Here is a 12,797-nt window from a genome sequence, read left to right as displayed (position 1 = left end):
CAGTAGCTGAGTTGGCCTGTATACTGTACATTCTATGGCAGCAGTAGCTGAGTTGGCCTGTATTCTATGACAGCAGTAGCTGAGTTGGCCTGTATACTGTACATTCTATGGCAGCAGTAGCTGAGTTGGCCTGTATACTGTACATTCTATGACAGCAGTAGCTGAGTTGGCCTGTATACTGTACATTCTATGACAGCAGTAGCTGAGTTGGCCTGTATACTGTACATTCTATGGCAGCAGTAGCTGAGTTGGCCTGTATACTGTACATTCTATGACAGCAGTAGCTGAGTTGGCCTGTATACTGTAGCTAGCTGAGTTGGCCTGTATACTGTACATTCTATGACAGCAGTAGCTGAGTTGGCCTGTATACTGTACATTCTATGACAGCAGTAGCTGAGTTGGCCTGTATACTGTACATTCTATGACAGCAGTAGCTGAGTTGGCCTGTTCTATACTGTACATTCTATGACAGCAGTAGCTGAGTTGGCCTGTATACTGTACATTCTATGACAGCAGTAGCTGAGTTGGCCTGTATACTGTACATTCTATGAGTGAGTTGGCCTGTATACTGTACATTCTATGACAGCAGTAGCTGAGTTGGCCTGTATACTGTACATTCTATGAGTAGCTGAGTGGCCTGTATACTGTACATTCTATGGCAGCAGTAGCTGAGTTGGCCTGTATACTGTACATTCTATGGCAGCAGTAGCTGAGTTGGCCTGTATACTGTACATTCTATGACAGCAGTAGCTGAGTTGGCCTGTATACTGTACATTCTATGGCAGCAGTAGCTGAGTTGGCCTGTATACTGTACATTCTATGACAGCAGTAGCTGAGTTGGCCTGTATACTGTACATTCTATGGCAGCAGTAGCTGAGTTGGCCTGTATACTGTACATTCTATGACAGCAGTAGCTGAGTTGGCCTGTATACTGTACATTCTATGACACCTGTATACTGTACATTCTATGGCAGCAGTAGCTGAGTTGGCCTGTATACTGTACATTCTATGACAGCAGTAGCTGAGTTGGCCTGTATACTGTACATTCTATGGCAGCAGTAGCTGAGTTGGCCTGTATACTGTACATTCTATGACAGCAGTAGCTGAGTTGGCCTGTATACTGTACATTCTATGACAGCAGTAGCTGAGTTGGCCTGTATACTGTACATTCTATGACAGCAGTAGCTGAGTTGGCCTGTATACTGTACATTCTATGACATGACCTGTATACTGTACATTCTATGTAGCTGAGTTGGCCTGTATACTGTACATTCTATGGCAGCAGTAGCTGAGTTGGCCTGTATACTGTACATTCTATGACAGCAGTAGCTGAGTTGGCCTGTATACTGTACATTCTATGACAGCAGTAGCTGAGTTGGCCTGTATACTGTACATTCTATGACAGCAGTAGCTGAGTTGGCCTGTATACTGTACATTCTATGGCAGCAGTAGCTGAGTTGGCCTGTATACTGTACATTCTATGACAGCAGTAGCTGAGTTGGCCTGTATACTGTACATTCTATGACAGCAGTAGCTGAGTTGGCCTGTATACTGTACATTCTATGGCAGCAGTAGCTGAGTTGGCCTGTATACTGTACATTCTATGGCAGCAGTAGCTGAGTTGGCCTGTATACTGTACATTCTATGACAGCAGTAGCTGAGTTGGCCTGTATACTGTACATTCTATGACAGCAGTAGCTGATTCCTATGTAGCTGAGTTGGCCTGTATACTGTACATTCTATGACAGCAGTAGCTGAGTTGGCCTGTATACTGTACATTCTATGGCAGCAGTAGCTGAGTTGGCCAGTAGCTGAGTTGGCCTGTATACTGTACATTCTATGACAGCAGTAGCTGAGTTGGCCTGTATACTGTACATTCTATGACAGCAGTAGCTGAGTTGGCCTGTATACTGTACATTCTATGACCGCAGTAGCTGAGTTGGCCTGTATACTGTACATTCTATGGCCTGTATACTGCAGTAGCTGAGTTGGCCTGTATACTGTACATTCTATGACAGCAGTAGCTGAGTTGGCCTGTATACTGTACATTCTATGGCAGCAGTATGGGCAGCAGTAGCTGAGTTGGCCTGTATACTGTACATTCTATGACAGCAGTAGCTGAGTTGGCCTGTATACTGTACATTCTATGACAGCAGTAGCTGAGTTGGCCTGTATACTGTACATTCTATGGCAGCAGTAGCTGAGTTGGCCTGTATACTGTACATTCTATGGCAGCAGTAGCTGAGTTGGCCTGTATACTGTACATTCTATGGCAGCAGTAGCTGAGTTGGCCTGTATACTGTACATTCTATGACAGCAGTAGCTGAGTTGGCCTGTATACTGTACATTCTATGACTAGCTGAGTTGGCCTGTATACTGTACATTCTATGCAGCAGTAGCTGAGTTGGCCTGTATACTGTACATTCTATGACAGCAGTAGCTGAGTTGGCCTGTATACTGTACATTCTATGGCAGCAGTAGCTGAGTTGGCCTGTATACTGTACATTCTATGACCAGCAGTAGCTGAGTTGGCCTGTATACTGTACATTCTATGGCAGCAGTAGCTGAGTTGGCCATTCTATGTATACCTGTATACTGTACATTCTATGACAGCAGTAGCTGAGTTGGCCTGTATACTGTACATTCTATGGCAGCAGTAGCTGAGTTGGCCTGTATACTGTACATTCTATGGCAGCAGTAGCTGAGTTGGCCTGTATACTGTACATTCTATGACAGCAGTAGCTGAGTTGGCCTGTATACTGTACATTCTATGACAGCAGTAGCTGAGTTGGCCTGTATACTGTACATTCTATGACAGCAGTAGCTGAGTTGGCCTGTATACTGTACATTCTATGACAGCAGTAGCTGAGTTGGCCTGTATACTGTACATTCTATGGCAGCAGTAGCTGAGTTGGCCTGTATACTGTACATTCTATGGCAGCAGTAGCTGAGTTGGCCTGTATACTGTACATTCTATGGCAGCAGTAGCTGAGTTGGCCTGTATACTGTACATTCTATGACAGCAGTAGCTGAGTTGGCCTGTATACTGTACATTCTATGACAGCAGTAGCTGAGTTGGCCTGTATACTGTACATTCTATGGCAGCAGTAGCTGAGTTGGCCTGTATACTGTACATTCTATGACAGCAGTAGCTGAGTTGGCCTGTATACTGTACATTCTATGGCAGCAGTAGCTGAGTTGGCCTGTATACTGTACATTCTATGGCAGCAGTAGCTGAGTTGGCCTGTATACTGTACATTCTATGACAGCAGTAGCTGAGTTGGCCTGTATACTGTACATTCTATGGCAGCAGTAGCTGAGTTGGCCTGTATACTGTACATTCTATGACAGCAGTAGCTGAGTTGGCCTGTATACTGTACATTCTATGGCAGCAGTAGCTGAGTTGGCCTGTATACTGTACATTCTATGACAGCAGTAGCTGAGTTGGCCTGTATACTGTACATTCTATGACAGCAGTAGCTGAGTTGGCCTGTATACTGTACATTCTATGGCAGCAGTAGCTGAGTTGGCCTGTATACTGTACATTCTATGTAGCTGAGTTGGCCTGTATACTGTACATTCTATGACAGCAGTAGCTGAGTTGGCCTGTATACTGTACATTCTATGACAGCAGTAGCTGAGTTGGCCTGTATACTGTACATTCTATGACAGCAGTAGCTGAGTTGGCCTGTATACTGTACATTCTATGACAGCAGTAGCTGAGTTGGCCTGTATACTGTACATTCTATGACAGCAGTAGCTGAGTTGGCCTGTATACTGTACATTCTATGGCAGCAGTAGCTGAGTTGGCCTGTATACTGTACATTCTATGGCAGCAGTAGCTGAGTTGGCCTGTATACTGTACATTCTATGACAGCAGTAGCTGAGTTGGCCTGTATACTGTACATTCTATGACAGCAGTAGCTGAGTTGGCCTGTATACTGTACATTCTATGAGCAGTAGCTGAGTTGGCCTGTATACTGTACATTCTATGGCAGCAGTAGCTGAGTTGGCCTGTATACTGTACATTCTATGACAGCAGTAGCTGAGTTGGCCTGTATACTGTACATTCTATGGCAGCAGTAGCTGAGTTGGCCTGTATACTGTACATTCTATGACAGCAGTAGCTGAGTTGGCCTGTATACTGTACATTCTATGACAGCAGTAGCTGAGTTGGCCTGTATACTGTACATTCTATGACAGCAGTAGCTGAGTTGGCCTGTATACTGTACATTCTATGACAGCAGTAGCTGAGTTGGCCTGTATACTGTACATTCTATGGCAGCAGTAGCAGCAGTAGCTGAGTTGGCCTGTATACTGTACATTCTATGGCAGCAGTAGCTGTAGCTGAGTTTCTATGACCTGGCCTGTATACTGTACATTCTATGGCAGCAGTAGCTGAGTTGGCCTGTATACTGTACATTCTATGACAGCAGTAGCTGAGTTGGCCTGTATACTGTACATTCTATGACAGCAGTAGCTGAGTTGGCCTGTATACTGTACATTCTATGACAGCAGTAGCTGAGTTGGCCTGTATACTGTACATTCTATGACAGCAGTAGCTGAGTTGGCCTGTATACTGTACATTCTATGACAGCAGTAGCTGAGTTGGCCTGTATACTGTACATTCTATGGCAGCAGTAGCTGAGTTGGCCTGTATACTGTACATTCTATGACAGCAGTAGCTGAGTTGGCCTGTATACTGTACATTCTATGACAGCAGTAGCTGAGTTGGCCTGTATACTGTACATTCTATGGCAGCAGTAGCTGAGTTGGCCTGTATACTGTACATTCTATGACAGCAGTAGCTGAGTTGGCCTGTATACTGTACATTCTATGGCAGCAGTAGCTGAGTTGGCCTGTATACTGTACATTCTATGACAGCAGTAGCTGAGTTGGCCTGTATACTGTACATTCTATGACAGCAGCAGTAGCATTCTATGGCAGTTGGTTGGCCTGTATACTGTACATTCTATGACAGCAGTAGCTGAGTTGGCCTGTATACTGTACATTCTATGGCAGCAGTAGCTGAGTTGGCCTGTATACTGCAGTAGCTGACATTCTATGACAGCAGTAGCTGAGTTGGCCTGTATACTGTACATTCTATGGCAGCAGTAGCTGAGTTGGCCTGTATACTGTACATTCTATGGCAGCAGTAGCTGAGTTGGCCTGTATACTGTACATTCTATGAGCAGTAGCTGAGTTGGCCTGTATACTGTACATTCTATGACAGCAGTAGCTGAGTTGGCCTGTATACTGTACATTCTATGACAGCAGTAGCTGAGTTGGCCTGTATACTGTACATTCTATGGCAGCAGTAGCTGAGTTGGCCTGTATACTGTACATTCTATGACAGCAGTAGCTGAGTTGGCCTGTATACTGTACATTCTATGGCAGCAGTAGCTGAGTTGGCCTGTATACTGTACATTCTATGGCAGCAGTAGCTGAGTTGGCCTGTATACTGTACATTCTATGACAGCAGTAGCTGTTGGCCTGTATACTGTACATTCTATGACAGCAGTAGCTGAGTTGGCCTGTATACTGTACATTCTATGACAGCAGTAGCTGAGTTGGCCTGTATACTGTACATTCTATGACAGCAGTAGCTGAGTTGGCCTGTATACTGTACATTCTATGACAGCAGTAGCTAGTTGGCCTGAGTTTCTATGGCCTGTATACTGTACATTCTATGGCAGCAGTAGCTGAGTTGGCCTGTATACTGTACATTCTATGACAGCAGTAGCTGAGTTGGCCTGTATACTGTACATTCTATGACAGCAGTAGCTGAGTTGGCCTGTATACTGTACATTCTATGGCAGCAGTAGCTGAGTTGGCCTGTATACTGTACATTCTATGGCAGCAGTAGCTGAGTTGGCCTGTATACTGTACATTCTATGGCAGCAGTAGCTGAGTTGGCCTGTATACTGTACATTCTATGACAGCAGTAGCTGAGTTGGCCTGTATACTGTACATTCTATGGCAGCAGTAGCTGAGTTGGCCTGTATACTGTACATTCTATGCAGTAGCTGAGTTGGCCTGTATACTGTACATTCTATGGCAGCAGTAGCTGAGTTGGCCTGTATACTGTACATTCTATGGCAGCAGTAGCTGAGTTGGCCTGTATACTGTACATTCTATGAGCAGCAGTTGGCCTGTAGTACATTCTATGGCAGCAGTTGGTTGGCCTGTATACTGTACATTCTATGGCAGCAGTAGCTGAGTTGGCCTGTATACTGTACATTCTAGCAGTAGCTGAGTTGGCCTGTATACTGTACATTCTATGACAGCAGTAGCTGAGTTGGCCTGTATACTGTACATTCTATGACAGCAGTAGCTGAGTTGGCCTGTATACTGTACATTCTATGGCAGCAGTAGCTGAGTTGGCCTGTATACTGTACATTCTATGGCAGCAGTAGCTGAGTTGGCCTGTATACTGTACATTCTATGGCAGCAGTAGCTGAGTTGGCCTGTTGTACATTAAAAACTAACAGATCACACAGGTTGGGTTGCAAAATTCAGTTAACTATCCCAAAATTCCCAGTTGAAAGATTCCTGGATTCGGGATGGATTTCTTTAAATTATCCCACCTACTTATGTTTTGTTTAAAGTTAATTTTGCAACCCTATAGTGCAGTGGTTCTCAATCCTGGTCCTGGGGACCCAAAGGGGAGTACAGTTTTTTTTTTTGTCCAAGCACTACACACCTGATTCAAATGATCAACTCATCATCAAGCTTTCATGATTTGAATCAGGTGTGTAGTGCTAAGGGCAAAAACCAAACTGTGCTGCACTGCTATCGTGGTCAGTTCCCGCTCAGCCCAGTCAAAACTGTTCGCTGCTCTGGCCCCCCAATGGTGGAACAAACTCCCTCACGACGCCAGGACAGCGGAGTCAATCACCACCTTCCGGAGACACCTGAAACCCCACCTCTTTAAGGAATACCTAGGATAGGATAAAGTAATCCCTCTCACCCCCCTTAAAATATTTAGATGCACTACTGTTCCACTGGATGTCATAAGGTGAATGCACCAATTTGTAAGTCGCTCTGGATAAGAGCGTCTGCTAAATGACTTAAATGTAAATGTAAATGTCCTCCATTATTGCTGCCGTATGATAGGTAGGAAAAGGAAGCAAAGGTGTCATCTGAAAATATAACTTCACAAAATGTCTACTAAAAAAAGTTGTAAAAAAAAAAGGCATTTCAGTTTCATAATAAAAAATAGTTGATTTTATTTATTTCTCTCTGTGTAGCAAAACTAGTCATCATGGATACATGCGGTTATTTACAATCAGCAATACGCATGTTTATTACGATATAGATACAAGGTACAGCTAGACATAGAGTACATAGATCAGAACAACATCCTCGTACAAGACTTCAACAGGGTTTTATATCTGGTATGTCATGTCTATAAAGTCATCTTTTAGCTATTTTAGATTTTTTTATACTTTTTTTCAATGCTTGTTAAGTTCATCAAAAAGAAGCAACACATTTTAGATGCAGGTACATGCAGCAGAAACTGTCTTCTGTCTGTCTCTCTCTCTCTTCAGTCATCCCTAACCCTTTCTATTTCCCTCCCTCTCTTTTTGTCACTTGGTAAAAAAAAAAAAAAGATAAAAAAATGTTTCAAAATGAAAGTAATGTTTTAGGTCCCTCCCTCCTTTCATGACTTTCTTTAACATCTCTCGCTCTCTTTTTCTCCTACAGCAGATACCTCACAGTTAGGGAACTTTAGTATTGAGTACCAGGTTTTGAAGGGTGAGTCTGTCCCCTTTGATCAGTGTTCCTAGTAAACGCTGAACCTGTCCAAATATCAAATGGCAATGAGTTCAGTTCAACGAACTGGAACAGTCACAAGGGTGCATCCTAAATGACACACTATTACCAATAGTGGCCTACGGGCCTTGATCAAAGGTAGTGCACTATGTAGGGAATAAGGTGCCAAGTCTAAATCTCAGACAAGCGGAACACACATATCAAATCAAACACCACTCCCAAATGTTCCCCCAGCGTTTCTCCCCTCATCTATTCTGTAAAACAAGGGATTTTTCGCTAGCGTCTGTGGCATCAGTCACATTGAAAATGGTTTCACTTTGAGATTGTCTATGCTGTGTATGGGTTCGTCTCAAACGGTACCCTTTTCACTATATTGTGCAGTGCACTACTTTTGACCAGTGCCGATAGAGCTCTGGTCAAAAGTAATGCACTATGAAGGGAATAGGGATCCATTATGGGATGCGCCCTTGTCTCGGCTATGAGATTGCCACATGGTTAGTTGAAGACTTGAGCGGGTAAACGTGACAAAATGGGAGTTTGTTGGGGTTTGGTTCCCAAGGCAAGATTAAATGAGTAAGGATTTGGAGGTGATTAGATATTGATTTCCTGTGACACCGGTGAGATTCTGAATCCCGGTCCTCTCTGCAGCCTCTAAAGTCATAAACAGAGCCATATTTGTTTCTCTATGGTAGCACAGAGTTTTTTAAAATTTCCCTTTTCTCTTCTCATATCACTCACTCATCGGGAGCGAGGGAAGATTCCTTTCCAACTCAAGTCAGTTTCATTGAAAAATCCCCATACCGTTGTTCTATTTGTGAATCGAATATTCTAATTCATTCTCTGAATCGACTTGAGATGGAGTGGAATTGAGATCACAACCCCGTTTTACTCCCTACAAGAGCGTCAATCGATTAAATTCTACCCCCTTAACAAAGCTGACCGCCTTCAGCAAGACGAGGGGGAATTCATAATAATAAGGGAATATAAAACTGTATTTCAGTATGTTCAACTTCTTTTCATTAAAATCACTTTGTCTTACAAATATTTGGAATGTATGAATATGTAAATCTTAGCACTGCTAAAGTACATTACAAATACAGAAATAGAATCATCAAAGTGTCTGCAGAAGGGCAATTTACATTAAAATCAAACAATATGCAAAAATATTATGACAAAAAAAAACAAACAGATTTGATAAAAACAGACAAGTAACACTCAAATGGGAAAAAAATACAAAAGAGAACATATTTGGTCAATATTGACAGTCTTGGACTGCATTATGGCAACTTACCAAGGGTATGAATGGAGGTGGGCTTTTCCTCCTGTCCTGTAGATGAACTGCTTCTATCTGTGAGTTCTTGAAAAGGTGCAATTCAATCTTTTTTTACAAGTTTAATTTTCTACAAACGATGTATAACTAGAACGATCATGTAAATGCTCATTTAATAATAAAACCTAACACACACATGTTGGTAAGGCTTAATATCGATAGGGCCTCTGCTCCAATAGCAATGGCTAGTCTTTCGGAATATTAACATGTTTGACTGCACATTTTGGTTCCAAACATTGACATCTGAGTATTTGTTAACACCTACAAAACTCAAAAGTTTCGAATGAAGGGCAACATGGTTGTTTGTCAGGCTGCTTCATAAATGGCACCCTATTACCCATGTAGTGCACTACTTTTGACCAGGGCCCCTAGAACTCTACACTACATAAGGAATAGGGTACTATCTGGGAATCACCCTCAATGTTTAATGTCCTCTGAATGATGCTGATGCTCCCTCATATCCGTCAGGATTCCATGATGACATGGTGAGAGTCGTTGTTCCGGGAGTTCTATTGGAGAGTTCTGTAACTTTTATAGATCTATACACGGTTGGTTTTGTGCCCCTCTTGAAGTCATTTTGGACCATGACCCTCAGTTTCTCGTGATCATCCAAAGTGGAGGAATGAATGGATGTCTCCTCCTATATGTCTCTCTTCTATCTGTTTGTTTTATACTCTACAGTGAACGAAAGCCACCCCCCCCCCTGCTAAATTACATTTTTGTGTTGCTTTTCAACCAAAATGAAGCTAAACAGTAAAAAGACACGAGACTCAAACCCAAAAACAAAATCAAAAGTAAGCGGTGAGGAAAATATACATTCCATTGTTACCTCTTTCTCCCTTTTCCTCTCTCTCCTCTCTCTCTCTCTCTCTCTCTCTCTCTCCATCTTTCTTTCTCCTCTCCTTTCACTGATACATTCTGGGTCTGGGTTTCATAAAGACCTGTTGAATGTAGTTCTCCAGGTCTTCGTCACTGTCTTGCTGCTGCTGCCCCAACCCCTGCATCCCATAATAATCTTGGTCCCGGGTCACTAGAGGCGCTGGGGGCGCTTGGTAATAGTAACCATGCCGACGTCGAGGCTGAACCTGACCCCTGGGAGGCGACGACCGGGATTTGGCCATGGGGATGGGGAGGTGGTTGTATGTCCGGGGGTGTGAGGGGAGGAGGTATTTGGGGTAGTAGAGCTTCTGCCGGAGAGCGACGGGGGGATTCCTCGGGCGGGGTTGTACCCAGGGACGGTACCTCCTCTTGGGAGGGAAGTCAAAGTCGTAGTCCAGAGAATTCGACAGGAGGTCATTGAGGGAGGATTTGGCGTAGTAGCGAGGTTTGGGCTTGGGAGGGGGGAAGTAGAGGGGGTAGTACCCTCGGTAAGGCCTCTGTTGGTAGAAGGGATAGGCAGGGTAGTTGGAGGAGGAGGTCCGAAAGGACTTGTGTCGCGGTTTGATCCAGACGTTTGGGTCTTGTTTTGAGGAGGATATGTCCATGAACCAGGCCTTGAGGGGGTTGATGGCTGGAGAAGGCTGATTCAGGGTGGGATTGCGTGGGGCCGAAGGCTGGGTGTCGAAGGCGGGGGCTGCTGGGGGAACTAGGGGTCGTTGCTGGGGTCGTTGCCAGGGTAACATCTCAGGAGTGTCTTTCTTCTTCTTCTTCTCGACGTCGCTGATGATGTCGACAATGTCGTCTGCTGGGAGGTGGAGTTTACTGGAGATTTCGATGAGCTTATCGATGGTCTGAGGATCAATATCGTCATCCTCGCTGACCACCTCCTCATCGGAGCGCTTGTCCTCGGCTGCATTAGACAGCAGGGTCTTCTTGTTCTGGTTGGAGTACTTCCCTCTGTCCTGTTTAACCATGTACTGCAGGAGCATGTCTGAGGCAATATCCGCCAACTTCTCCTCCTCAGCTTTGGCCCTCTGCGCCTCCTTCGCCTGCCTCCTGACCTCCTCCTGCTCCTCCTTCGCCCTCCTCTCCTCTTCCTGGGGGCTCAACACCTCCTCCTCATCTTCGTCTCCCTCATCATCCTCCTCATCCTCAGCCGCTTGGTGAGCCAGATTGTCGTCAAAGTGGTCCATGAAGTTGCCACCTCTATAGGTGGGCATGTTCAGGGCTTTCTGAGTCTCCTCCTGCCATTTGAGCTTCTTCTTGGACATGGCCAGTGGATATCCACCTTTCGCTTTAGGTTTTATCTGGTTGTCCATCAGGGCTTGGTCTGTGTCATGTTGGTTGTAGCCCCTGCTCTCTCTCTCTCTCTGCTCCTGGGCCTGGGACTCCCTCTCTCTCTTGTTGGCTGTGTTGTAGTTCTGTAGTTCCTCCAACATGGTTTGGAGGTTCTGCACCTCCTCTGGGCTTAGCTGCTCCTGCTCCTCTTGTTGGATCTCCTGGGAGGTGGGAGGTCCCTTCTGCGCTTCCTCTCTGGCCCCTACCTCCTTTACTCCCACCTCCTCCCCTCTTCCTTCTTCCGTTGGAGGTTGTTTCTCCTTCACAGCAACAGTCTGGCTGGTGGTGCGGCTAGTCACCTTCTCTGTTAGTCTTTCTTCCTCCTCCTGTGCTCTCTTCCTCTCTTCCTCCTCCTCCGTCTGTCGCTCCTCCGTGCCCTGCTCTGCAGCGGCGGCCATCACCAACTCGAGTTCGTCTCGACCGTCCCTGTCTCGGTCCGCTCCCTCCTCCAACGCAGCTCTCACCTCCTCTCCCTTCTCCTCTTGACTTTCCCTCTCCTCCTCCTCATCCTTCCTCCCATCCTCCACGCCTCCGTTCATCCTCTCCCCGTGCGGCTTATTCATCGCCTCCAGCAGAACGGCCGCTAATGTTTTGGGGTCCATGTCTCCGAAAAGCTCCCCCTCCTCTTCCCCCTCCTCTGCTCTCTCTCTCCGTGGAAGTCCGCCCTTCTTCCCTTCCTGCACATCCCTTTCTCCCTCTGGTAGCCTAAGCCCAGGAGGTGGAGGAGCATGGCTGTTGCTGGGGCTGTGCGTCTCAGTCGGCACAGGGACGGAGGTGGCAGACGGAAGGGTTAGGGTGAGTCCCAGCAGGATGATCAGTAGGATAAGGGCACTTGTGGCGAATTGGCTCTGCGTCATGACCACACAGAACGGACGTGGGGGTGGAAGGGGGGGGGGGGGAGCGAGGAAAGGTGATGTGCCTGGAAAGAAATGGGGAGAAAGAAAGAGAGAGAGGAGGGAGAGACAGAGAGAGGGAGATTTATGTTTGGATGGTAAACATTAGTTAACCAATATAGAATTTGAATTCTATGGAATCCCCTACCCCTGTACAATGTAAAGTGTTTATCTATAGTGAAAGGTTTTACAGGGATGATACAAATTGTTTTGTGGTTTAATGAATCTATACCGTATACAGTTCAGTTGAGGTTCTCTCCTCTTTTTAAACTAGGTCATTTCATTGCCAATAAAACCATTAGCTCACAGCATTAAAATGAAATATATTGCTGAAAGTGAGTTGGCCTGTGTAAAGGAATGACGACGTGAACCATTGAAAATAGCCCAAGTGGAGTTGTCAAAGTCAATACTCATCTAGCAGTGAAAACATTTCTCAATTTAGGTTGTCACTACCCTGCCCATTTCTACAATTGATCTTCTAAAATGTGATTTTAAACCTAACCCTAACCTTAACCACACTGCTAACCTTAGACCTAACCTTAACCTTTAAATGAAGTCCAAAAAGCACATTTTTGCTTTCA

The 12,797-nt window shown here is 45.1% G+C and overlaps 1 protein-coding gene across 1 annotated transcript; it reads right to left on the bottom strand.

Moving 5' to 3' along the window:
- Positions 1–7,231: 7,231 nt before the first annotated feature.
- Positions 7,232–12,234, bottom strand: LOC115123667 (neurosecretory protein VGF-like). Its single transcript, XM_029653019.2, has one exon. The coding sequence runs from the start codon at positions 12,178–12,180 to the stop codon at positions 10,012–10,014; it is 2,169 nt and encodes a 722-aa protein (XP_029508879.1). The 5' UTR covers positions 12,181–12,234; the 3' UTR covers positions 7,232–10,011.
- Between the last annotated feature and the right edge of the window lie 563 nt (positions 12,235–12,797).

Source organism: Oncorhynchus nerka, linkage group LG12 (assembly GCF_034236695.1).
Source record: "Oncorhynchus nerka isolate Pitt River linkage group LG12, Oner_Uvic_2.0, whole genome shotgun sequence".
In the NCBI taxonomy this organism is placed as follows: Eukaryota; Metazoa; Chordata; class Actinopteri; order Salmoniformes; family Salmonidae; genus Oncorhynchus; species Oncorhynchus nerka.
Note: the sequence above shows the minus strand (reverse complement) of the source record. Positions and strands in the feature narration are given on the sequence as shown.

Coding starts and splice junctions, on each gene's coding strand:
- LOC115123667 (XM_029653019.2), bottom strand. CDS start 12,180: ATGACGCAGAGCCAATTCGCCACAAGTGCCCTTATCCTACTGATCATC.